A 26,625-nucleotide genomic window follows, 5' to 3' on the forward strand; every position below is an offset into this window, starting at 1 on the left:
TTTTTAAAAGCTGAAAAGCTTGTGATTCATGTATGATATGATTCCTATCATAAATGTTTGAATTGAAAGTGTAACAAGAAAAATAATTTTTATTAATTCTTGAAATCCCGATATTCTCTCTTCTATTGCTAAAAATACTAAAAAAATATGAAAAAATATTAATGATTCAAGAACTTTGCGTCTACATAAACACGAGTTATTAACTATTATTTAATAGGTTTGCTTCCTTGCCGCAAACATTAATTACAATTTAATGATTTTTTCGATGCTGTAAAAAGGTTTCTACAGAAGGTCAATAATATTCTAACTTTCTATAAATACTAATAAAAGAAAAGCTATTACGTACTTTTAATTACTCAAAAATTAATTAAAAGATACTATTTTTTTTCAATAAATGAATAAGTGGAACTTGTAACTTATTGCTTATTTTGAAAAAAATAATAATAAAATAATTCAAATATAAAAAATTTAAAAGGTGGGGGGGGAAAAGCATTCATTGTAAAAGGGTGAATTTAATTTTTTTTAAAAATAAAAAAATAAGCAAGAAAAAGACAAAAAAAGGGTTGAAAACTTAAATATTAAACTCATTTAATAATCAACATTATTGATTGTACATGTACGTGAGTTTTTATGGGTCACTGTCATTTTTTATTTTTTATTTCCCAAAGATGGGTTATTAATGAAAGATCCTGTAATAGCAATTACCAAATCTTGTTTCCCCTAAACCCTCTCCCCACCTTCCCCTCCCTATAAATAAACCCTCTCCCTCCCCTCTCCTCCCCTCTCCTCTCTCATCTTCCCTAGTAATATTCTCTCTCTCTCTCTCTCTCTCTCTCTCTCTCTCTCAGGTCGTCCACCCTCAAGCTTTTGGGCTAAGGCACCAGCAGGCTGCTGGGCTTCTCAGACAATACCAAATTAAAGGACTGTAAGTGCCTCTCTCTCTCTGTCTTCATGGCGTTCATATATAGATGTGATGCTCATTATGTCATTATCTATTGTGTTGATGTTAAGTAATTGGTAGTTTTTATGAATACCCATTTAGAGTTCTGCTGATAAAAAGAAGTAAGCTGAGATATTTAATTGGGGTTTGCTTTCGCCCGGCCGCCGTGCACCGCCGTAGTCGGCGGGAGCAGCGGCCGACTTCTGCATTCGTAGGTTTCACTTTTTTTTTTTTCTCGTCTGTGTCCAACCGCCAAGGCGTCGAACGCAAATCCATGCGTTCCGTGAGTTTTTTTATGTATTTGTTTTCGGTAGTTTTCAGAAATGTTTCTTAAAAAAAAAAAAGAAACAGTTCTGCGGAGAAGCTCTGCGGTTTCTGGGGGCTGGAACAAACGAAAAAGCGGTTGGTGTTCGTTTTTTCTCCCACGGAGGAGCGAATCGGTGGCGCCGCTAAGCCCACGCGACTCGGAGCGCGTGGCGTTCACTTGAGATAGTGCTGACTGCAGAGTCAGGTTTGTGTCACGCGTTTCTAGGTCGTCACCACGTCTGGAAGGGGCAGAGGACTAGAGGAGGGCGGTTTATGGACCCTACGCGTGGCCCATTTAGGGCCCGCTTATTGACCGGCCCAAGAGGCCCATTTGACCCACAGGGCGTCAACGAACGACTGACTTGGTCTTATCGGACGGTTTAGATTGGTTGGTGATTGGTGGGCGGGCTCGCTTGTACGGTGATGGCCTAGTGGGCCCAGAATGGGATTGGGCAGCTATGTCACTTTTTGTGAGCCCAAAGTGAGAGCACTCGCGGCATTTCCTAATGAGTAGTTTGGTGACCATTGATAAATCCCCATGCCTTAATCGTCAACATCAGTCAAAATTCCATGTTTTATTTTTGCTAGATTGTAAATTTAAGGAAACTATATTTAATCTCCGGAAGTGATTCACCATTTTTCCATATGTAGACTCGAAAGAATTGGGACTATAGGCAATTTTTGGCATGTAGATTTCAAAATTTTTTTTTATTTAATATTGACAAAAAATTACCATCACTAATTGTGTTTCTATGAATGTAGAAATTCACAAAAAAATATCATTAGAAATTTAGTTCCTTAAATGAATTTTAATTAATTAATTAACAAATTTATCGGTGTTTGAATTTTTTTTTTAATTATTTTTTGATGTTTGTATTTTTTAACTCACCAACAAGTAGTTTTTATATAAAAGTAAAGTTATGTAAAAGTGAAGAAGCGTATTTTTATTTAATAAAATATTATATTATTCAGTAATAGTAAAACACAGTTTGGAGTAAAATTCTAGTCTATATACGCACTATTATATTTGTCCTGATCTTATTAATTAATATTTTACGAATTATAAATTTGTACTTTTGAGCCCATAATATTTTTAGTTAAAATAATTAAAGGTATAGTTAGGTAATTTTTGAACCTTTCTTTGTTAAGATTATATAGTGTATGAATTTCTTATTTTGGAAGGTAGCTAATTTAGATAACCTTCAACAAAATTAGTTGAATATATGAAAAATAAAATCTTATAAAATATGTTTCCTATTTTACTCAAATAGCTTGATGCGCTGAACTTTGTTTTCATTAACATAAATATGTGAGTTTATTAAATATTTTATTATTTTATTATTTATTAATTTGTTCTTATTATCACACATGTATATTATTATGTACTTCTAAAATTTACTTAAATTATATCTTTGAGATGAAGAAAAAATAATTATATGTGTTTCGAGAAGCCTAAATTTATTATTTATTATATTTTTTTATTACTCTTTAAAAACTATTTATCTTTTATTTTTCAATATTATATTTCTATTAAGTGTTTAAGTTTAGAAAAAGAAAAATTAAAAAAGAATATTTTACACATACTTGAGGGGTCTCTATCTTTTCTGTTGTGGGGTCTTTTTGAAGCGTGTGCTGGCCGATGGCACGTGTAAAGGGAATGTCATTATGTCAGTACAGTGCTTCTGGATGACTTTCCAATCTTCTGCCACGTGGCCCCTTCTCCTCCTTTTGGCCGCCCAGAATTCCTTTATAATAATTTCTTGAAAACTTCGAGGGCAGGCAGGTCATGGCCCCTCGGATTACACGTGGCACTGCCTCCATACAGGCTCCTCTCCATTTTTTTTTCTCTAAATAACGAATATACATTTTTCTTGAAGACATGACACTTTTATATATATATATATATATATATAAACAAAATAAAATATAAAATTACATAAATTTTTTTAAAAAATGTATACAAATTTAAATACTAAAATTTATATTTGTAAACACTATATTAATTTTATTTTTATAAAAAATAAATATTATATTGAGATAAAAAATACTAATATTTTCTTAAATTTTAAAAATTTTGTTCATCGCTTTTGAGATTTTAAAAATTTTACACTTATAAAGAACTCCCAAAAAAAAAATTTATTTGATTTTTAATAAATATAAAATAAATTATTTGTCTTTTCGGGTAAAGAGGTTTACTCTGGAATATTAAAATGATTGGGGGGCAAGGACATGTCTGTGGGTGGCCTGATAAGGTTACAAGCGGCAAAAGTGACCGACAATAGGAGGAGGGTAGTACAAAAGGGCAGATGAGGATGTGATTTCTTTTTCCAGTTCGGGAATATAAATTTTATTTTACAGAAATGTCTAATCACCTTTTTCTCGCTTCACTATTTAAACTCACTATTTATTTTGTACGTACGTACGTAGATGCATGCGACCAAGATGTATTGTTGAGTTGCTCTTCGTCGTCGGGCCTTTTCCATTTACTGGAGATCGGATGTCAGTGTTTGTCAAACAGTACGCCCTCGTTTTCCTAGGATTCTCACTTTTACAGGTGGGCGTCCCTTTCTCCCCTCTTTCCACGCTTCTCATAATTTTTTCTCTACTGTTTGTTCTTAATTTTAATTTTTGGTGTTCTTATTTTATAATTTTAATTTTCTATTATTTGATTACTAAGAAGTAAAAGCAAAATATGTAATAAATTAATAGACAAAAAATTGTATAAAAATGTTATATGCATATAATTGGAGTTTCTGTATTTTCTTTTCTTCCCTCGTGAAAAATTAAATAGTTTATAATACAACAAAAAAAAAAACCCTCAAAATGTTCTAATATATTTTTTTCTCCGGCTGTTTTTTAAATATATTTTTTATTAAATATTTTAAATAAGATATAAAATTTTGCCCAATATGCTGATTTCACTTTCTGGTCTTGGGAGGTTCTAGCAGCTGAGAAAATAAAATTAAAAATGAAAAGAACGCTTTTCCAAGTCCTGGTCTTTGATCTCATGAGGAAGTTTCGAGCTGGAATATATGGTGGGTGAAAAGTCCGCAATTTCCAGAAATCCACATGGCACTTTCCAAAGAATATAAAAAAATAAAGGTCTAGAAATTATACTTTGCTGGAATTTAGAAAACTATGTGCAGAAAAATTACCTTCCCAGAAAGTTCAAATAATTAGAATCAAATTAAAATTTTCTACGCTTTTCTATATTTTCTTAATTTCATACATGCATTTATAGAACTGGAGATTTAAACGAGTATATATGGTCACCAAAATAGAAAGTAGAGTAATAAAATATAATATTTGTTAAATTTCTTCTGAAATAATTCAAATTCAAATCATGAATTCATAGTCTCAAATGCAAAATAAAGGTTTTTTAAAAATACCCTTCACCTATTTCATCAATCATGTTAATTTACTTTCACTGCTAAAAAATCATACTCTTAATTTTTAGTTTCTTCTCCTAGAATTCTATCACCTAGAGAGAGAGAGAGAGAGAGTGAAAAGACTTCTGTTATCAGTTGAAGGAGAGAGGAAAGATATGTGTGTGGTGGTTGGGGAGTGGAGCCAATTCGAAGTTGGCAAGTGGGCATGTGGGTCTGAGATGAATCAGATTGATTAAGACCCCAACGTAACTTTTTATGTGTGTATAAATGACAATGCGTCTGTGGTTGAGTCATCGGATCTAACTTATTCATTGCATATAATAATAAAATATATGCATATATTCCCTTCTTCCCCTTTTCGTTCATGTCGTTTATTCGCTCTACCTTGTTTTCTCTTTTTCCTCTTCCCTTTCCACATCCCCAACACACCAGCTTTTATAAATAATGCAATGCAGGAGTGACAATGATGGCATATCCCTTCATTAGTTTTTGGAACTGACTCCTTTGCTCACTAACTATAACTTGCATTATTATGTACCCTCTTTTCTTGACTCTGAAAATTTTCATATCTCGTATTTATCGTTAGAAGACTTTAAAACTTGATTGCTGATACATCTGTGTGCGTGTCTATTGAAGATGCTGCCACATGATACACTTACCTTAAATATTCCAACCGATTGAGCTGTCTATTTAGAGTGGACAGTACGTGCAGAGAGAGAGAGAGAGAGAGGGGGATGGGATATGCATCCAATGTATAGCTAAAGTGAGTTTGACCCTTTTTGTTTTTTCAAAGATGAACTCCCTGTTGAAAGCAGAAGGATAGTTTGTTTGGTGCATGGAGCATCTTAAACTTTTCTTTTTGTATGGAAATGAGTGATTCATGGGTTAAAAAAAAAAAGTCAATAATGTTATTAATCAAAGAAACATAAAGAGCTGCAAGAGTTACATTATGCTTTTATATGACTACATTTCTTTTTTGGGACTAATTATTTTGCTCTCGAGTGTCCATTTTTTAAAATTATACACACAATTTATATCTCCTGAGTGATCTATTTAAATCAATCTATACTTTTTTGCCAAACCCTTATGATTAGTTTTATTTTTTCTTCTCGTAAGCTCATTTATTTTTATATAGAAATACTACAATCCTTTACAGCTGCTTAATCCTATCTTCTTCTTTTTTTTGTACTAGCTTGCTCTTCTTTGATGTAACTTCACAATATTTTGATTAATAAAAGTGGTGGGAGTCGCAAAAGTGGAATGCAAGTAAGGGAGGAGAGTCAACGCAGTTAAATGATGTTTTACGTACTTGTGCGGATAAGAAGAGTCGGAGGCTCATCGGGGATCAAATCAATTTCCCTAAGCCCTTTCCGACCTTCCGAGAGGGGAAAAGCATTTTGAAGCCTCTTTAAGTCATATCCGTCCTCAAATGGATTTAAGACACTTTTTACCGCCCTTATCTTACTGTGGGACCCACATGTCGTAGGAAAAGGGGAAATGAATTGGGGATGTCCATGAAAGAAATTGCGGGCTGACTGCTTGGCTATCTCAAAACCTAAACTCACAGGAAAATCAATGATTCACTTCCTGCCTGTTTTGGAGTATGAATTTTCAATCTTTTGCATGCCAAAAGATTAATATAATTTTTTAATTATGTCCTGTCTAAATTCACACATAGCATATTAGTTTATATAATCAAAGTTGTTGATACATTTTAAGAATCTTATTTTCGAGAATGAGATGTAATAGTCATCCCATTCCCACAAATCTTGAAGTATGCCACGAACTAATGGCCACCTAAACCCTATATATTATATATTTATATATATTTACACACACACACACATCAAGTCTTAGTTTTTTTCTCGTGTTAAAATGGCACTTTGATTGCAGGTAAATAATAGCGGAGTAGTTGAAGATAGAGAACTACCAACTTCACCAGAGAACTAGTGGATTTCAGGTATCTACAACTATTGTGCCTTTTGTTGCTCTTCTTTAACAGTCATGGTAACAAAAACAATAGAACATTATCAGCAAGTGATAGAATATTTATACATGGCCAGATTTAATGTGCTTTTCTTATTAGTCTTGGAAAAACCGGATTTCATAAAAATTTTGTCAAAAGGGTAAAACTGCACAAGAGAAGGAAAGAAAAAATAGTCTACTTCTGATTTTATGAGTTTGTTTACTTTTATATGTTGGTTGTGTTTGTTTACTTTTATACTTTTGTTACGAACGATAGATGTTTAGGAGAAATTGCACAAAGCTTAACCAGGCAATAGGGATACAGAGATGGCCAAGCAATCAGCACAAGGATTCCATCTCCAAAGGAGGCTTGTCCACAAAAACACTGAACTCTTGTGACCCAACCACTGCCAACCTTAATTTTTCTGATCCAAGTTATAGTTCATGGGTGGTAAGATAGCTCTTCTAGTTTTTTTTTTCTAATGTCTACATTACAATTTTCAAATGTAAACAATACAAATTTTATTGCCTATTTATTTATTTTTTGGTCTTTTCATTTCATACTCTCTTTTTTCCCCAAAAAAATAGATGGAACATCCCTCTGCATTGCACTCGTTTGATCGGATGTTAAGTGGTGCAAAAGGGAGGAGGATCGTTGTGTTTTTGGATTACGATGGTACCCTCTCACCTATAGTAGATGACCCCGATCGAGCCTTTATGTCTGATGAGGTATTTAAAACTAACCTATCATATCTTTCGACATGTTATTTAAGATCCTATCAATTAATGCTATTGTGTCATCGTACCATAATGAACAGCTCATATTGCAAAAATAGAATTCTATTCATGATGCTTGGACAAGGCTACCTACCCTACACTTCCATTCCACATATTCACTTCTAAAGCCAAAATCATCTGCCATCATAGCTATAGACACGCATTTGAAATAAAACCCAGTGTTTTAACTTATTAATGACAAAAAATCTATAACTATAATTCCAGATGCGATCGGCTGTACGTGAAGTAGCAAAAAATTTTCCAACAGCTATAATCAGTGGAAGAAGTAGAGACAAGGTAACAGCTAATGAACTCTTCTCCACCCTTCTTTTTGGTTTTTTGTCTGGTAAGGTGGGTAGGAGAGAATCCATCTTCAACTCAGTATGTTTTACAGTGTTACCAAATGAGGAAGCACTAATGGGGACTGCATATGTTTGGTTTAGGTGTATGAGTTTGTACAGTTAACAGAGGTATACTATGCTGGGAGCCATGGGATGGATATAATGGGTCCACCAAGGCAACACAAATCCCGCGATAGCAAGCACCAAACCAAGGTTTTCGATAAAGAGGTCAGTTGCCCCAAGTGTGAGATAACGTCAGGTTTGCTTTGTGAAATAATTTGGGGTGCGAATGGGAAGCAATGAAATTTGTATGGGGAACATAGAAAAATCAAGTAATAAATTTGATTTCGTTCCACCTGATTGCATCCCATTCCTAAATACCAAACATGTGGTAAGAGTTTAAAAGTATCAGAAATATGAATATTGGGCATAATAATGGTTCTCAAGGTTCGTATGACATGGATTTTGTGTTTTGATCTTTGTAGGGTAATGAACTTGCTCTGTTTCAACCTGCCAAGGATTTCTTGCCTTCATTAAGAAATGTAAGCTACCTAAGATGCAATGGGTATAAAATTCAACAAAATTAGAACATGAATTGTTTCTAATTGGACATTTCTTGTTACTTCTCTTTTCTTCTTCTTATGTTCCTTGCAAGATTTCATATGTGCAAGCCCATGTGTTTGTAACAGATTTTCAATGCATTGGAGGAAAAGACCAGGAAGATCAACGGAGTCAAGATTGAGGACAATAGGTTCTGCATCTCTGTACATTTTCGACGAGTCCGAGAGGAGGTAAGAGAACATATGGATCAAGATTCTTTTGTGTTACACTCTCATGGAGTTTTATGGAGTTGAAAAAAATTCTCCTGCTGCACTTTCTTTCTTATAATACACAAATTAATATCAGAATCATAAAAGTGCAATAGTTTAGATTTAACAAGCTCCAGGAAAAATAACTTAAAAATCTGTTTCTGTGAGCTATACTTCTACATTATCATCATCGTGCTTAATATAACATCATCAACATTCTCATGTTGACCTACAACACCTAGTTATTTTTGTTTTTGATATATTTTCTAGGAGTCTTTTAATATATGCATTTCAGAAAAAAATTGAACATATTAGAGCTGAAGGATTGTCTGATTGTCCCCATGATGCATGCAGGACTACTGCTTATTAGAAGAAAAAGTGAAGTCTGTACTCATTGGCTACCCAGACTTCCACCTAACAACTGGTAAAAAGGTTAGCACATAACAATCATGTATTTGCACTTCCTCACACACACACACACACAGAGATATATATATATATCCCGACTGACTAAAGATAAAGATTATTTTCAATCATCTTCATTAGTCATTATTACTAATTTATTATTTCATGTTTAGGTTTTAGAAATTAGACCCTCTATAAAGTGGAACAAAGGACATGCCTTGGAATACTTGCTTGAAAATCTAGGTTTTGGAAGCTCTAGTGATCTTCTCCCGTTGTACATTGGGGATGATCGAACCGACGAAGACGCTTTCAAGGTATGTAGCTTAATAAGTCCAATGGATTCAAGAAATTTCAAGGTATGTTGCTTAATAAAGTATGAGATTTCATTCTTTTGCGTAAATATTTTCTTGTAGGCCATACGAAATAGGGGACAAGGCTACCCCATCATTGTATCTTCAATCCCAAAGGACACTAAAGCCTCCTACTCCCTTCGTGACCCATCCGAGGTGTTGGCTTTCTTGATACGCCTAGCGAGATGGAGGAAGAGCTCTTCCTCAAGTAGGTCACTGAGCTAATGTTGGGATTTGGTAACTTGAAGCCAGAGTTTTAGCCATATACACAGGATTACAGAAGGTAGGTTGTCAAAGATGAGATAGGCCAAGCAGGAATAAAAATAGAATAGGTTTTGGGTAAGCACTGTGTAAATTTCCCAACATATATAAATGACTGTCACTACTGGCAATTGGGAAACATTTTGTCATTTTATCCTCAGTAGATTTGGGGTAAAGATGTGTGATACTGTCACCACTTTCCACCAACTTCTTTTTTTTTTCTCTTTTAAAATTTTTATTAGAGAATTGTGTTAGACTTTTGTTATTTGAATTCCCTGAATGACCTTAACGGGTTGTGATGTTCAGTGATTCATTTAAAAAGCAATATGTTTTATTATAGTCAATCACAACCCAATTTATGATCTGAAGATGTAGCAAGCTGATGAGTGAAAATCGATCAGGGTTGTGCTTTCTTTTTCAGAATGGATCCAAATTACAGGAAACCAAATGGCAAGCCCACGCCCACTGGTTTGGTATAGAATAGCATCTATCCACAGCTTACGAATGAATGGTCATTTGGAGTTGGTAAGCATACGTAAAGAGTAAAGGATAAAATGATAAATGCATATTAACTTCTTCACCCCCAATTGCCACCATCATACTTTCCCTCTAATTAATATTTTCCCCCAAATTTACGTTTTTATAATAACTACTACTACCTTAAGACAGTACTATCTGTGGTGCTGTTTTGAATGTACACGCATTGCATGCACTTTTTCTCTCCCCAGTTCATTGGAGGCTCGCTAGCTTTGGGTTACACAAGGTGATAGCACATCTCCCCATCTTGTACCCCTACCAATGATAGAGCTTGAGACTTCCATCATGGAGCTCTCATTGTCTAACTGTTGGGGACTTCATCATGCATGCACTACTTCTAATAGATAATAGAAAGCATCTCAATCCTTCGTCAGCAGGAACCAACTGCCATTAGTTTAAACTTAAAAGAGCTCGAACATTTTCACACATCTATTTTCTATTTTTGGACAATGATATGGTAAATTACATTTGTAACTAAGTGAAGCAAGAAGTGCAACAAAAACCCATGAATCATTGGGCAAGAAAATATTGCAAAGAAGCCAAATATTAACATCATATATACACAACCATGTTCTAACGCAACAACGCCAAAAGTATAACCATGCAAATTTCTTTACCTGTGAGGGATCCACAGCTCAGCTGGGACTGGGTGACGTTCAAAAATATGCTCAAGATAACCCCTCCTTCCTTGGAATTTCACCAAGCCTATAGGCAATAACTAGATGTTCAGCCGCCCCATACTACTACAAAAGAGTCTGTATTGGAAGATTTTAACAAAGAAAGGTTTTTAGAACACATTGCCTTCCCAGTTCAGAAATGAAGGAGGGAAAACTGTCTTGCTTAACAGATAATCCTTCCTGGCCAATCTTGCAAAAGTATCAACCTCACCTGTTGAAATAATACATCAACAGCATTACACGCAGTCCAAATAAAAGAGAGAGGAAAGTGTAATTGATTGGTTAAATGACTTGCCAAGTAGCAACACAATTATAATGCCTCAAGATTTACATGCTGAATGAACAGACTACCTATCATCAGGCCAAAAAATACACAGTTCTACCCTGGCTTTGTCTCCCAGTGTCTGTGGACCAACTTTTGAGCAGATAAGAGAAGAAAGAAGACCATGCGAACAGGGAGCAACTGCTATAATGCCCCATAAAGCAACTAATATCTCTCCATCAATAGTTGGGAAAAAAAAATCGTAAGAGACTTCAGGCTAATTGAAATTGTCACCAACTTTCCAGAAAAACCTGAGCAACACCTTTGAAGATTGATGAAGATGGCTGATCAGTCAAAGAATGAGCAGAACCCCCAGGAACTTTATCTGATTATTGTAACCCTCTGGTGAACCTTGACTAAGCTGTGAGATTTCATCACATGAATTCAGCATAACAGTGTCCTGCAGTTCCAGATGGTGGAGGAACCCCATTATGATTCACAGCTGGTGGTTGACACAACTCATATGCTGCACTGGCAGAACCATAGCACATGGAGTTGGAGGAGATGAATGGACCATTCTGGAAATTTTACAAGTGGAAAGAGTTGTGGTTGGATGAATTTGAAGGCCCACTAGATTGGCTATTGCTTGCTGTGGTCTGATCTGTCCTTGCCTGAGGCTTCTGAACAAAGCTACGTCCTTGGCCACGGAAGGCAGAGCATGATTTTGAATTCCCCTTCCAGTTCCTTCCCCTTGTCACTGTGACGATCCTTCCTGTAATAGCTGTACTGCCCCCTGTGATTTATGGTATTTGAAAATTGCCAATCCATACAAGAAATTTTCTGGGAAAAAAAATTAGAAGAAAAAAAATTCTCTTAAATTAGTGCTTGAATTTCAAAATCTTAACGATGAGTTAACTAAAATTTAATTATATGAAAGGAAAACATCTGTTGATTGAGGCTATCTAAAAAATCTTTAAAAATACATTCATCTTTTGATTGAGTCTATCTATTAAATCTTAAAAAGTACATTCATCTTTTGGTTCTATACCTTGCACTCATTTTCAATTTGATACCTTCTTGTCATGTCTTTCATCCATGAAAACATTCTCTTTATTATTTTGCCTTCTTTTTTTTTTGGAAAAAGAGGGCGGCACCTCCTATCTTTATTAAAAAACCCCTCACTTATGGCGAAGGAATACCATGGTTCCAACCTTGAAAGTTGGGGAAAACAAAATCAAACCCCAAGAATCTAAAATTGACTTAACCAACTAATTCAAAAACCAAAAAACCAATGACCAACAACCAAACAAATAAATAAGAACTAAACAAACTATAAGTGAAAAACAAACAAAACTCCGGAAGATCTCGAGGAATAAACCAATCACTCCAACCTTCACAAACACCAGCACAAAGCATCATGAGCGCAAGGAAGGAAATCCCAACAAATCCAATCGAATCATTACCCTGACTTGCTGTGGAAGCTCATCTTGGCAACTATATGATCGAGATATACCAGATTCACCCTGCTTGGTAAAGAAATCTGCACTTTGATTCGCCTCCTCGTAAACATGTTCCACTTTGTAATGTATGCCTCTCAATGCTAACACAAGCTCTTCCCACAATTCCCATAAGTTCCAAGCCGAACGCTTCCCAGAATTAATCCACTGAACCAACAAAGATGAGTCACAGGCACTCTCCACTTGATCAAATCCGAGATCTTTGCACAAATTAATCCCTATAATAATCGCTTTTAATTCAGCCATATTATTGGTTCCATAACCCAGTAATGAGGAAAAAGCTACTTTAAATAATCCTCTTTCATCTCTTATCACGCCTCCACCACCACAATTACCTGGGTTATCTTTACAGCTTCCATCCACATTCAACTTAACCCAACCTATCCCAGGTTTACACCATCTGACTACACGAGGAAGACGAACCCTCACATTTTTTACTTGAATATCCAAAGCACGAAGGACTGCACTATCCGTGCAAGAAGCAAGTGCACATTCAGTTAACTTGTCTGAAATGGATCTCAGCCAATATTTAATATCAAGCCACACAATTCTCACCGAATCATGAATATATTCCATCCTCGCTTTACATCAACGAGTCCAAAGTCTCCAAATGATGAGACTAGGTAAGAGACCTACTAAAATGCCTAACTGTGAGGCCCGTCTTGCACAACTAAATCAGAAATTAACTCTGGCTTCCCATGTATTTGTTTCCATACAACTAACACCCAACGTCACTGCTACTTGTTTCCATACCTCTTGAGCAAAAGATCTCATGCAAACACATGGTCTAGAGATTCAATCTTCGCATTTGAACAACAATCACACCGAGAGGCCATCTGAACACCTACTTCTTGAATACGAGTATCAACCGGAAGACAAGCGAACCAAAACTTCCACATACAAATTGACACCCGTTTTGGCAACATAGGATGCCAAATCCATTTTGAAACTAAGAATTCCTCTTTACACTCCCTTATAATTTTCCAAGCACTTGCCGTGATAAATTTCCCATCTGTTGAAGGTCCCCAAATTACTGTATCTGGACCCTCCTCGCAAGAAATAGCAGAGCTCATTACTTCCTTAGCCCGTTCTTCACCCAATAGATCCACTAATAAATCAACATTCCACCTATCCCTATCCCAACAATCTCGCGTCCATAGCTTATGGTTTTTTATTTCCTGAACCTTAGCACAAAGGGGACAAGAGGCTAACCATCGATCAAACCAGAAAGAGGCCGACCCTTCTTTAATTTGAACACGAACATGCTCTAATACTTCAGGTATCACACGAGCAATCGATCTCCAAAATCTGGTTCTTTTATCTGACTTTATTCTCTCAAGTGGTGTCTATTATTCAAATACTTGGCTTTAAAGAATTGAGTCCACAGATTATCTATAGTTAACAATCTCCACACAAACTTCATATGTAATGATTTTTTTACTTACTCAAAATCCCTAATACCCAAACCACCCTCACAAACAGGCTTACATATATTACGCCACGAACACCATTTCCTTTTTCTTTTATCATTTACTCCACTCCAAAAAAAATTCGATAACATATAATTTAACTTTGTGAAGACAATATTAGGAATCTCAATACCGCCAATTGATGAACAGCCATTGATGATAATACATGCTTAATTAAAACTAAGCGGCCCCCTTGAGATAAAAGTTTAAATTTCAAACCCGCTATCTTTTTCCTCAATTTAGCAACTAGAGGCTCTAAACTACGGGCCGTAAGACGACTCGATACCAAAGGAACACCCAAGTATGTAACAGGGAACCCTCCTTCCGCAAAGCCAATCATCCTTAACAAGGATCGCTTCCGAGCATAAGCAATTCTCTTTGACAAAAAAAATACTTGACTTGTCTTTATTTATCATTTGGCCAAACCAATCCTCATATTTCTTAAGAGTCTTGATAAGCATTCGAATGGAACTGCTCTTACCATTGCCAAAAATAAGAATGTCATCCGCATAGAGTAGGTGAGATACCAAAAGCGCCCCACGAGGATGATAGCAAGCCCCTATCTTATTCTCCATAAATTTTTTCTTTAGAAGTCTAGAAAGAACTTCCTGTAAAATAATAAACAGATAAGGAGATAGAGGGTCTCCTTGGCGAAGCCCTCGAGAAGGTTTAAAGAAACCTTTATAAGTGTCATTCATCATAATGGAGAACCAAGGAGAGGAAATACATTCCGCCACTAAACCACAGAATATCTGGGAGAATCCAAAGCTTTTCATAACCAAGTTTAAAAAATCTCAATCGACCCTATCATAAGCCTTAGCCATGTCTACTTTGATCATTACATTTCCACCATTAGACTTCTTATGCAGAGAATGAATCATTTCTTGTGTCAATATAATATTTTCAAATATACTACTACCGGGAATGAAGGCTTCCTGCTCCGGAGAAATCAATGCAGACAATAAACCTATCATCCTTGCAACAATAATTTTTGAAAAAAATTTGTAGATAACACTACAAAGACTAATATGCCTGAACTTGTCAAAACACTGGGGATTATGAACTTTTGGGATTAGAACAATGTAAGATGCAGAATAAAATCTAGGAAGAGGAGACCCAGCAAAAAAATCTCTAGCTGCATCGATCACCTCTTCTTTTACAATATCCTAACAATCATGGAAAAAAGTCAAACCAAAACCATCCGATCCTGGGCTACTATTTCTCGGGATAGAGAGAATAGCATCCCTTACCTCCACCTCGAACGGAACATGACAAAGAGCAATATTCTCCTCTTCAGAAACCATGGGAGATATAATATCATCAAGGCAAGCTATTCGACTAGGTCCTGCACCAGTTAAGAAAGTTTGAAAACACCTTACTGCACCCTCATGAACAGCCTCCATAGAATCCAACACTTCTCCATACGGAAGCTTCAATGAATGAATCATAGCCTTCTTCCTCTTTTGGTTCACAAATGCATGAAAGAACTTTGTATTATTATCCCCCGCCTCCAACCACTTCTTTTTGGCTAGCTGAGAAATATGAATCTCCTCCCTCTTTTCCCAAGCTTCCAACTTGAGTTTAGAAAGGAAGAAATCTTCCTCAATTTATGGTGAATACCCTTCCTAAAGCTGAGCCTCTAGAACCTCCTTACTTTCCTCCAGTTTTTTCATGTTCTGATGCACATGTCCAAATACCTGCTTGTTCCAGTTTCGGATTGCAACTTTCGTATGCTACAATTTAGCAACAAGTCTAACTAAACCCGTGCCATGGGATTTCTCCCTCCAAGCTTCCTCCACGCAAGACTTAAAAGACTGATGAGTGCTCCACATATTCTGATACCTGAAGGGAAAGGGACCATACCAATGCAAATTTCTATGAAACCGAATAATCAATGGGTTATGATCTAAAGTCCTCCTATTTCCATACTCAAAATAAATATTAGGCAAAGATTGAAGAAGAGTCGAATTTTAGAGGACCCTATCCAGTTTTGCCCAACTCCGAGAATTTCCATTGTGACCATTACACCAAGACATGTTGCTGCCAGTAACAACCAAATCCATAAGACCACAATTGTCCAAGCAAGTATTAAATTCCTCCATAGCCAATAACGGCCTCGTATGACCACCAATACGTTCCGAATCTGAACAAATGATATTAAAATCTCCCGCTACTAACCAAGGGAAATCATCCCTCTTTACAAACTCCAAATCATTCCAAAGTTCCTCGCGATCTGTTTGACGACATTTAGCATAAACAAAAGAAGCCAAGAAATTCTAGTCCACATAACTAAAAATACCCGAAATAACTTGATCAGACATATGTTGTGACTTAAAGTGCACTTCCTCTTCCCAAAACATCCAAAGTTTATCCCCCACCGATGCATTCGCACAAAAATTCAGAACATTTAGAAAGCCAACCCATTGCGACATCAAACTTTCATCAAAAAATGGCTCTGAAAGCACGTTCCACACTAGAATTGTATTAATCATAAATCAAGTTTCTTTGGACAGGTAATAACTTGTTGAGACTTCTTCTTACTTTGCCCATTAATATCCTTCAACTTAACAAGCGAAACATGTAAATCATTATCCAAACAATAGCCTTTTTCCAATGGGAGTTTCTCCAAAGTATTTGTCTCCACCTCCCTATCTGATTCACAATTATGTAGGACATACCTGGGCATGATTGTACACTCTTGTTCCAAGATTTCTGAAACCACGTTACAACATCGGAGGTTCCAGTTGGAATTTTGAAGGATTTGTGTTCTTGAAAAACAGAACAGGGAAAAGTTCAGATCAGCTATACACAAGACAAAGGGTATTCTTGATTATGTGCATTCAGATGTTTGGGGCCTGATTAGAGTTGCATCAAAGGGTGGACATGTGTATTATGTGAATTTCATTGATGATTACTCACGGAAGGTTTGGGTTTACTTCATGCGTCACAAATCAAATACGTTTGCCAAGTTTAGGATTTGGAAGGTTGAAGTGGAAAACTTGACAGGGAGGAGAATCAAATACTTAAGATCGAATAATGGGACTGAGTGGGGCTCAATGATGTCGTGGCAGTGGGGCCTAGTGCTGACGTGGCAGTGGAACCCAGTGATGATTGTGTTAAATTACACCAAATAAATTCTCAGGAAAGTGGGGGGTCACAATGGACCGCTTAAGTCCTACTTTCCTAAACAGAATTTCCTTAGATACGTAATTAGTACAATATAGCTCCTGAGACCTCCAATCTGACAACTTTGCTCTAATTTGGCAATTTTGCTCTGATCTAGCGACTTTACTCCGATCTGACTTTGATACCACTTGTTAGGATTGGAGGAGCCCATGGGTGGGCTTGATACACATGGGTGAACACCAACTTGACCAAAAAGCTTAAGCCTATTGGGTCTTGTGCCCAACCATATATATAAGCACCCATCATTCACTCAATTTTTCTAATGTGGGACAAACTCCAAAGTGGAATTCTCAAAAAATCTCCCCCTCACTTATGAGTTTCAACTGCTCCCCCTTAAACGGAAACCATCTCCTTATGGGAGTAAGTCCAATTCCCCAATAGTTGCTCAAGTGAGTCTTACCACTGGCGTCTTACGTGCGTCGGATTGCATTCCACGTGCCTCCAAACCAATCCTACCTCTCACGTCTTGACCCTATTTAGATCCATCCGCAGTCTAGATGATCCTTATAGACCTCGGCCACACACTTGGTGTAGTAACCCGACCCCAAATAAATAAATAAATAAATAAATAACTAATTAATTAATTAATAATAATAATAAATAAAGAGATAATTTGGAGGACATATTTTGGAGAAGATATTTTGAAAGGAAATATTTTGAGATATTTATACATATATATCTTGGAGGATATATTTATTTTGATTACTTAAAGGCTAAGTTAGATTTATTTTATAAACTCTCATTCTCTCTCTCTCTCTCTCTAGGATTTCGCGTCGTCTGTTGCCGAAATCCACGATCCGTCATTATCACGTGAATCAGGAAGAGAATCTCTACGTTTATTGTGGAACGGATCTTCGTTTGTGGAATTTCGGGATTTTCCCTAAAATCAAAGTAAGGGTCTGAATTCGGTTTCGGTTCGGTAAATCGGTAGTATAGGAAATTATATTGAAGAATTGTTCTTCAATTTTTAGGTTTTGGGGACCCCGAGTTGTTATTTTGGATCGATTCGTTCGTGTTTCGATTTCAGGTTTAAGGTAAAGGGATTTGTTTACATTAGTTTATTTTGAAAAGTAAATCGGTAAAACGGTAGTCTATACTATTATGTACGTTATGACTGTTCGTTTGTAAAATTTTACTAGGTAAAAGTGTTGGTTTAATTATTTTTACGATTTTGGTAAATTTATAGATTTTTGCATATGATCTCCAAACGTTTTAAAAACTTACCTAGTTGCTTTAAACTACTAGTAGGAGATGTTTGAACCCTCATTTTTCATTTAAATGACTTTTTGAACCGATTACTCCTTAAAGCAGTTTTTGACGAAACGAACGTGATATATGCTGTTAAATGGACTTATAATGCATTGGTATATACAGTTATGAACTATAGGAACTAAGGTTCCATTATACTATCTGAAACTGTGGAAAACAGGTGCCGGTTAAATACCGAGTTTTATATGTAAAAAGGGGTAAACTGAAAGTACGTGTGCCGATTGATACCTATACCTCAATTTGAAAGAAAGAAAGAATGCTTGTTTAGTTCATTAATGAGATTGTGAAAATACTGGAAATGCACAGGTTAATTTTCATTGTAAATTGTATATATGATAAATGGGACCACAACTAGTTACTAAAAGAGTTGAAAGATACTCTAATTTCTAAAGGCGCGGTTCCGTTACTTGTAAAGTACAGTGCAACCACACATGTGAATCAGTGTGGGTACAAAGATAGTCGGCTTGCAGGAGTATTGTGACTACTGGTGAAATAATGGACCAGGTGGGACAATCAGGACTATATAATAGATGCTTGGCAGTGCCTGCTCGAATAGGGCATGTCAGATTTATCAGTGCACAACCCGTGTCATGGGGTAAATAGACATATTATGACATTTCAAAGCTGGTCGTTGTTCTAAATATTCATAAAGATGATTTAAAAAAAAAAAACTAATATGGGTAAGGTCACAAGGTTGAGTACCGTGTGGAAGGATCGTATAGTGTATGGGCCTGTACCCTACCCTAACCTCGGGAACTTTCGCTTGTCAAGATGTTGAATTATATTTGTATATCTCCTATGGTGTAGTAATATGAATGTGGAATTGTGCAACTGTTTTAACTAGAATAAACTCTTATAATCACGTGCTGTTGTAATATCTTCCACCTTATTGAGAAGTGTCTCACCCTAATCTTACAGTCTTTGTTTCAGGTCCTTCAGGGCATCGATCCTAGTCTTCTAGTGAGACTTTGGAGCTTAGAATCTGATTGATAGGAGTAAGTTTTTGTACTTGTACTTGGTTGTTAGCCTAGTTAATTTCTTTTGGGGATGTAATAGAGTTTATGTTTTAAGTATGGATCCTATGTATTAAAGATACAGTTAGAACTCTGGTATATGTCTAATAGAATCCCTATGGATGTTTATATTTTTCTGCAACATTTGAATTACAGTTATGTATGCGATACACCCGTATATCCTTGTTTAGGACAAGTTGTTTATGTATGTTTATCAGGTACAGGTGTTCTGTATGTGTGGTAGCAATCTGGGTCCGTATAAAGGGTTGGTTCGTTACACTTGGTTCTCCAACTATTAGTACGTCTAGAGAATTAGTTTCACGTCTCGACTTTTTACGATGTTACTCACCCAGAGTTATGAACCATCAGCTCTGAAACCACTTGTTAGGATCTAAGAACAATAATCACACACATAAGCAAAATAAGCACACAAAATAAGAACACCAAATTTACGTGGTACGGTCTAATCTGACCTAAGTCCACGAAGCACACCGAATATACTATAACCTGGGAGAAAAACAGGAGGAGGAGATACACACTCAACTCAACTCTTCTCACACTTTTCTCTCTCTCGCCTTCAGCACTCTCACACTCCTCACTCACTCACTTCACTATATTTACATTCACGTACAATTGCTTCATTATATAATTATATTGAATAAATATGAAAGAAAGGGAGTAATTGGGATATTTAATGGGTTATTTTAGCACGCGGTCATTATTATTCCAACGCATGAAAGCTGACTCCTCCGCAGCTCATTTTCATCTACAACTCATCCTCTTCAAGGACATTTAATTTTCCGTTTCCATTTTCTCCGTTTCCATTTCAACTTAACAAGACTTTAATACCAAATTTAGGCACCACTCTTTAGCATTAAGAAAACCTTTTTTCTCGCTTTCAAAATCCAAAATCGAAGTAGTTCTTGCTTCTGAAACTAATAAAAACACTTCAAAACTGCTAAAACACACATGCTTCAATATAATGAATCAGTCACCTAATGTTCGTACAAATTACAATGAGCAAAAATAAAATTAAAAATTTCACGTTTATCAACAAATGAACCCTAACATTGACACGATCATTTAAAATTTAATGAGTTCTACTAAAGAAATTCGATACTTAATCAGATTAAAGCCACGTAAACCTAAACAAAAATGACGAAAGTAAGTAAAACATCCAAGAATGCGGCAGCAAAGTTCGATCAATAGAATGCAACAAAATTTTAGAAATTAAAGTTCAGAGTAGAACCTGAAAATTTTTTACGGTTTTGTGCTGACTGATCGTACAGTTAGACGAATTCAAGCTTTTGTTCATCATATACGCGCAAAACTCGATTGAAAAATTCAAATGGGTGAAAATGTACCAGAAAAACAGATAATCCGTGAGAACAAAGAGAGAGAGAGAGCCAGGAGGTTTTGGAGGGAAGTAGCTTTGGTTTTCTGGTGAAAATGAGAACAGAATTGTTTGATATGCGACAAATAGCGTTTATACGGCCGGAAATTGAAAGGTTTGGTTTTTTTATGATACATGTTGGACTTTTGGAGGGTCGCTGGGGCCTGGGCCCATTGGGCCCAGCGCAATCAAACATCGATCCGGGCATTGTTTCAGGCTAGGTCTAGAAATGCCCAACATTGTTTTCCGCAAGAAACTTGTATAGATTTTTTTTTTTTTTTAACTAAAAGAGAGCGGCACTTCCATTTATTTATTAATATATAAATACCGTGATTACAAAATAAAACCAAAGAGAGAGTAAAAAAAACTCTCTAAAAAAAAATCAACACTAGCAAGTAATCAAATTAGGATAATAAAACTAAATATAACTAATAAAGAAGATAAAAACATAAGTACAACCAAAATCAAAACAAAATACACCAAACAAAATTGTAGAGTTGAACAAACGACGAACGAAAATGAGACTGCACCTATCCATCCGAAGAAACTTGTGTAGATAGCAATATAAATGAGTTGGTACATATATCACTCAAAATTTCAATCTAAAGAAATGATTCATACCATTCCAAACAATATCAAATCGAGCCAAAATGTGATTAGCGAGAGATGGTCTCGACTGATTTAAAATAAGAAAACATTTAATAAAAAAAAATAATGACTCCAATTGTTATGTTGCAACTCTTGTATAAGTCAAAATCATTATTGGCCTATTAATAACTCCCTCATTGTTTGTCTAAAATAAACTGCACTATTGATAACTTACATGCAACATTTAGTAGTAAGATTTCAAGGATTTAGGTCAAACTATGTTTGATAGGTTAGGAAATGAAATGTCTTAAACCATATTTGTGGTCACCAGTAGTGGAGAGATCAAAGAAATAGATATTTGATGGTATTGAAGATTGATTTTGGAAGAAAATAAAGGGATGGAGAAAAAAAAAATTGGAGAAAAAAAAAAAAAAACTACTTTCAAATGTAAGGGAAAAAATACTTACCAAAGCAATAGCCTAACCTATTATCATTCATGTCATGAGATATTCAAGATGTCAAAAACTGTTTATAGAGATGAGTTACCGAATATAATGACAATTTTTTGGTAGAGCAATTAGGTAGACACAAAAAGATTCATTGGGAGTCTTGAAAGAATGTGTGAATGTCCAAGAAAGAAGTTGGATTGACCTTTAGAAATATGAGAAGTATGATGCACAAAACTTCTACATATGTGAGGTCTAAGTAAAGGGCAAACCGCAATAGGTTTATAGCACTTAACCTTACCAAACTTTTTTGCAGGAGACAATTTCGCACCTCAAACTCGTTACTTCTTCGTCACATGGTGACAACTCTTTCGTTGCGCCAAGACTCTATTTCCGTTGGATTTTAGATATATGCAAAAATTTAATCGTGTATTGCTAAGAGATAATAATGGCGAATTCTTTAAAATACAAGTGGCCACCATCTTATGGAAATAATATTTTTCCACTAGTAACTTCCCTACTATAAAGCTTATTTTTATAACTAAGACAGATAATCTTACCTTTTTTTTTTTTTCTTAAAACCTTATGAGGCAAACTTGATTCTTCAGGTCCAATTGGTAGATTCAAAGGGTCCATAACCTCATTTAGCATTTTACGATAAATGTGGGTACTATATTTTAAAGAATCCAGGAGAGAGAAAATTTTGCAATCCTGTGATTCGGGCCGTGTTATGTACATTGGGCCAGCCGGGCTTCTCCGAGGAAGATTTGACTGCAGGCCCAGCCCAGTCTCAGATGTTGGGCTGGCCCAATTTATATAGACCATTATATCATTAATGAAAATTGGGCCTAGAGTTATACATGGCCACCATTTTTAGGTTAAAGGTTCATAAGATTGGAGTTTGTTTGGAATTACTTGACAAATGACAAAGCCAATTTTGCTTTCATTCCATAGCAGCCATAGATTCTCACAAAATAGAACAAGCCCACTCTGCCCTTTGATTTGAAGCTTCTTATGGCAAACAAGGCCTTGTTTCTCTCTCTCTCTCTCTCTCTCTCTCTCTCTCTCTCTCTCTCTCTCTATTTGGCTGGTTCTGCAATGGGGAACTTTTGGGAGATTGTTTTTTTCCAAAGTGCTCTTAGCCTCTTACTTTTCTTCATAAAGATGGGCAAATATTGTGCTTTTGGGGAGTTGGGATGTGTTTGGAGTAGTGCAGTAAATGCCATTTATTTTATATACTCATCATGATGCAATAGCAGAGCATGTGTGCCATATGCCCATCTACAAATTTGTTTCCTTCAACATCAAAAATCAACTGGCAATAAACTTGAGGTACAGAAGACGAGCACTCTTGCTAGTGAACAAATTTTATAGCAACTTCAAAAGAAAATATCTTCCCATGATACCATAATTTTGGATAAGAAACACGTAGCGGATCTTGGGTTTGGATTGAGTAGATTCGAATGAAAATATGTAAAGTTATATTGGTTTTTTAAAAAATATAAATAAATTTAAATTCATGTTTTAAAATTCATGCTTCTAATTATTTTTTTATGAGGTTCGATAAAAGGCGTCTACTCTTCGTATTCTGTTTTTGAATTTAGATCAAATGTAACACGGAATTGTGTCAAATATCATTATATTGTTCCGATAATTTCACTGACTAAAATTTTATTTTTGAAATATTTATACTAATTCATTAATGTATTGTCAAGTAACCTTTTAAATTTTTTAAATTTTTATTTAAGTAGTGCTGATGTTATATGATATGATGCTTAATTTAAAACAGAGTTAAGAAAGAGTATTGTTTGTGTGAGTGAAAGTATTTTGTCAAATAAAAAATAAAAATTATTGAAACGTTTTCAAATGATAAGAGTAAGTGTATGTCAAATTCACAAGTAGCTATTGCACGTGGTAGAAAATTTAGCATTTTTTTTTATATGAAAGTTAAAAATTTTCAATTCATTCATTAACTCTGGTCCCTCTCTTTTATTATTTTGAGTTAGACTTTTGAGATGGTTATTATTCATCTTCTCCTCTCTCTCTCTCTCTCTCTATTATTTCATCTTCTTACATTGAATGTGAATTTGCTCTCTCATTATTGGAATAAAGTTTATTTGACCCGTCAGAATTTGGCCTAAGAAAATAATGAAATTGCACATTTTATAGATGAATAGTATAAATTAAGGATTGAATACGATTGGTTAGTTTTTCAAAACTCAAAAAACAAACAAAAAACAAAAACAAAAAAAGTTAGCCAAGCAAGAATTAGATCCTTACATTTGGAAGAGACTTTAAATTTGAATTTGTGTGGATTTAGATTTGATATAATATACATTTGTATTAAAATTTATCAAAATTCACTCAAATCTAAATCTAAGACTCGAGATTTAGACTCCCAATCGAAAGAGATAAGTATTTTACACACAATCCTTAGAATTGAAATAAATTAATTTGGTCATACACGTGTAAATATGGTCAAAGTGGAGGTACAACACTCAATCACATGATTGATATTCAAAGTTTGACCAATTAAAAAACTACTTTCAAATCTAAGGGAAGAAATACTTATTATTAATATTCGTCCAGTCCCACATCGTTTCTGTGAGCTGTTTCAAAACCAGTATAAGATCTCCTTAGCTCTCTCTCCTTAACACTTAAGTTTTGATGATGAGTTCTCTAACATGGTATCAGAACTGGGCCTTGGGCTGCTTAGCTCCTTTATGGGCTGGACTTTTCCTTACTTCATTTCCCCCTATGGGCTCTCGTCGCCTCATTTCCCTCATGGGTTCGAGAAGGAGTATTAATGTCCGTCCAGCCCCACATCGTTTCTGTGAATAATTCCAAAATGAGTATAAGATCCTCTTAACTCTCTCTCCTTAACACATAAGTTTTGAGGATAAGTTTTCTAACACTTATCAAAGCAGTAGCCTATCCTATTCTCATTCGTGTAATGAGATATTCAAGATGTTGAAAATTTAGCACTCCTCTTTTGATATGAAAGTTAAAAATTTTCATTTCATTCATCAAATCTCGTCCCTCTCTTTTATTATTTTGACTTAGACTTTTGAGAAGGTTATTATTCATCTTCTCCTCTCTCTCTCTCTATTATTTAATCTTCTTACATTGAAGGTGAATTTGCTCTCTCATTATTGGAATAAAGTTTATTTGACCCGTCCAAATTTGGCCTCAGAAAATAATGAAATTGCACATTTTATGGATGAATAGTATAAATTAAGGATTGAATGCGAGTGATTAGTTTTTCAAAACTCAAAAAAAAAACAAAAACAAAAACATAAAAAGTAAGCCAAGCAAGAATTAGATGCTTATATTTGAGAGAGACTTTAAATTTGAATTTGTGTGAATTTAGATTTGATATAATATAAATTTGTATTAAAATTTGTCTAAATTTACTCAAATTTAAATATGAGACTCGAGATTTAGACTCCTAACCGAAAGAGATAAGTATTTTACAGACAATCCTTGGGATTGAAATAAATTAATTTGGTCATACACGTGTAAATGTAGTCAAAGTAGAGGTACAACACTCAATCACATAATTTATATACAAAGTTTGACTAATTCAGGACGCTAGGATTTCAACCCACGTCTAAGGAATGATTCTTTACCTATGGTTGAATGATCGAAGTGATTAATTGACAAATGACCAATTAAGATTTCAAAAATCCTAAACACGGATTTTTCTAAAAAATAACATATGCACACGCGCCCAAAATTTTCACAGGATTTCAAAAATTCTACATGCATCCCCTAAAATTTACCAAAAATACAAATCTCTCCTTATATTAAAAAAAAAAAAAATTAAAGAAGGGTATAAATGTCCCAAAATAAAACGGTAGGTTTGTAGAATTTAATTTTTTAAAAAAATTGTGTTTTTTTTTTTTCAAATTTCATAAAAAATTTTGAAAAAATGTTAAAATTTTAAATGAAATTTGCATCTTTTAAAATCTAAAATTTAATACAAGGAGAAAAATGGTAGCACAAAAGGTTAGGTATTTGGGGATTTGGAATTGGATGGGCAACCACTATGAATTATTGTGGCCCAATGGTCTTGAGCCTGTAGGGCATGGGTGGAAATGGAATTATGCTCTGAGCTCCAAAAGTCCTAAGCTCCTTCATAATTTAGGGGTATCCGTACACCCTCATGGGACGCATGCCCTACGCATATATCCACTCTGGGCTGTGGAGGGCCCATTTATAGTCCCCTATGCTTTCCACTCCCATAGTTCCGCGCCACCCGTAGCCCCTACGTACTCTAGTTTCTTTATGCTGAAACGTGGCGGCCCATTTACAACCTTCCACTCCCATAGTACCGTTCCACTCGTAGCCCCTACGTACTCTAGTTTTCTTTATGCTGAAACGTGGCGGCCCAGTAGGGCATGGGCCGCCTTCTTCATTTCATCCTGCGTACATGCTAAATTTTTAATTAATCAAAAAAGAAAAGAAAAGGAAGGCGTGAAATTGGGTATGGTGAAGGAGAGTTTTAGGGAATAGGCTTGCTGTAGCCTAAAAGGAAAGCTAAAGCTATATTATATACAGATCTATAGTCTAGTCGGTCGTGGCCTCTGAACGAAGGGTTTCTATTAAAAGCTCAGAGGTGTTGCTTCTCTGTGCTGGGTAATGTGAATGATGAGGAAAATAGTACAATTATGGTCCATCTCGTTATGGGTCAGTGCTGGGGTAGGGTGACCCAAACCCACAAAA

The 26,625-nt window shown here is 35.4% G+C and overlaps 1 protein-coding gene and 1 long non-coding RNA gene across 5 annotated transcripts; one reads left to right on the top strand and one right to left on the bottom strand.

The window, feature by feature from the left end:
• Positions 1 to 781: 781 nt before the first annotated feature.
• Positions 782 to 9,887, top strand: LOC131145416 (trehalose-phosphate phosphatase B-like). 4 transcript variants are annotated; one of them, XM_058094458.1, is made up of 12 exons: positions 794 to 925; positions 3,674 to 3,800; positions 6,529 to 6,595; positions 6,878 to 7,051; positions 7,189 to 7,329; positions 7,603 to 7,674; positions 7,821 to 7,946; positions 8,204 to 8,260; positions 8,408 to 8,509; positions 8,882 to 8,959; positions 9,106 to 9,246; positions 9,346 to 9,887. In XM_058094458.1, the coding sequence occupies exons 4-12, from the start codon at positions 6,878 to 6,880 to the stop codon at positions 9,505 to 9,507; spliced, it is 1,053 nt and encodes a 350-aa protein (XP_057950441.1). In that variant the 5' UTR covers positions 794 to 925; positions 3,674 to 3,800; positions 6,529 to 6,595; the 3' UTR covers positions 9,508 to 9,887. The 4 variants fall into 4 exon arrangements, with proteins under 4 accessions (XP_057950440.1, XP_057950441.1, XP_057950442.1 ...); XM_058094459.1 differs by having other exon boundaries at positions 817 to 925; positions 6,926 to 7,051; XM_058094456.1 differs by having other exon boundaries at positions 817 to 925; positions 3,674 to 3,763.
• Positions 9,888 to 10,498: 611 nt separating this feature from the next.
• On the bottom strand, positions 10,499 to 20,930 carry LOC131145422 (uncharacterized). Its single transcript, XR_009134152.1, has 3 exons — positions 20,723 to 20,930; positions 11,109 to 11,859; positions 10,499 to 10,968 (listed from the first exon to the last, which is right to left on the bottom strand). It is a non-coding gene; the product is annotated as an uncharacterized LOC131145422 (long non-coding RNA).
• Between the last annotated feature and the right edge of the window lie 5,695 nt (positions 20,931 to 26,625).

The sequence above is a fragment of the Malania oleifera genome, chromosome 13, assembly GCF_029873635.1.
Source record: "Malania oleifera isolate guangnan ecotype guangnan chromosome 13, ASM2987363v1, whole genome shotgun sequence".
In the NCBI taxonomy this organism is placed as follows: domain Eukaryota; kingdom Viridiplantae; phylum Streptophyta; class Magnoliopsida; order Santalales; family Ximeniaceae; genus Malania; species Malania oleifera.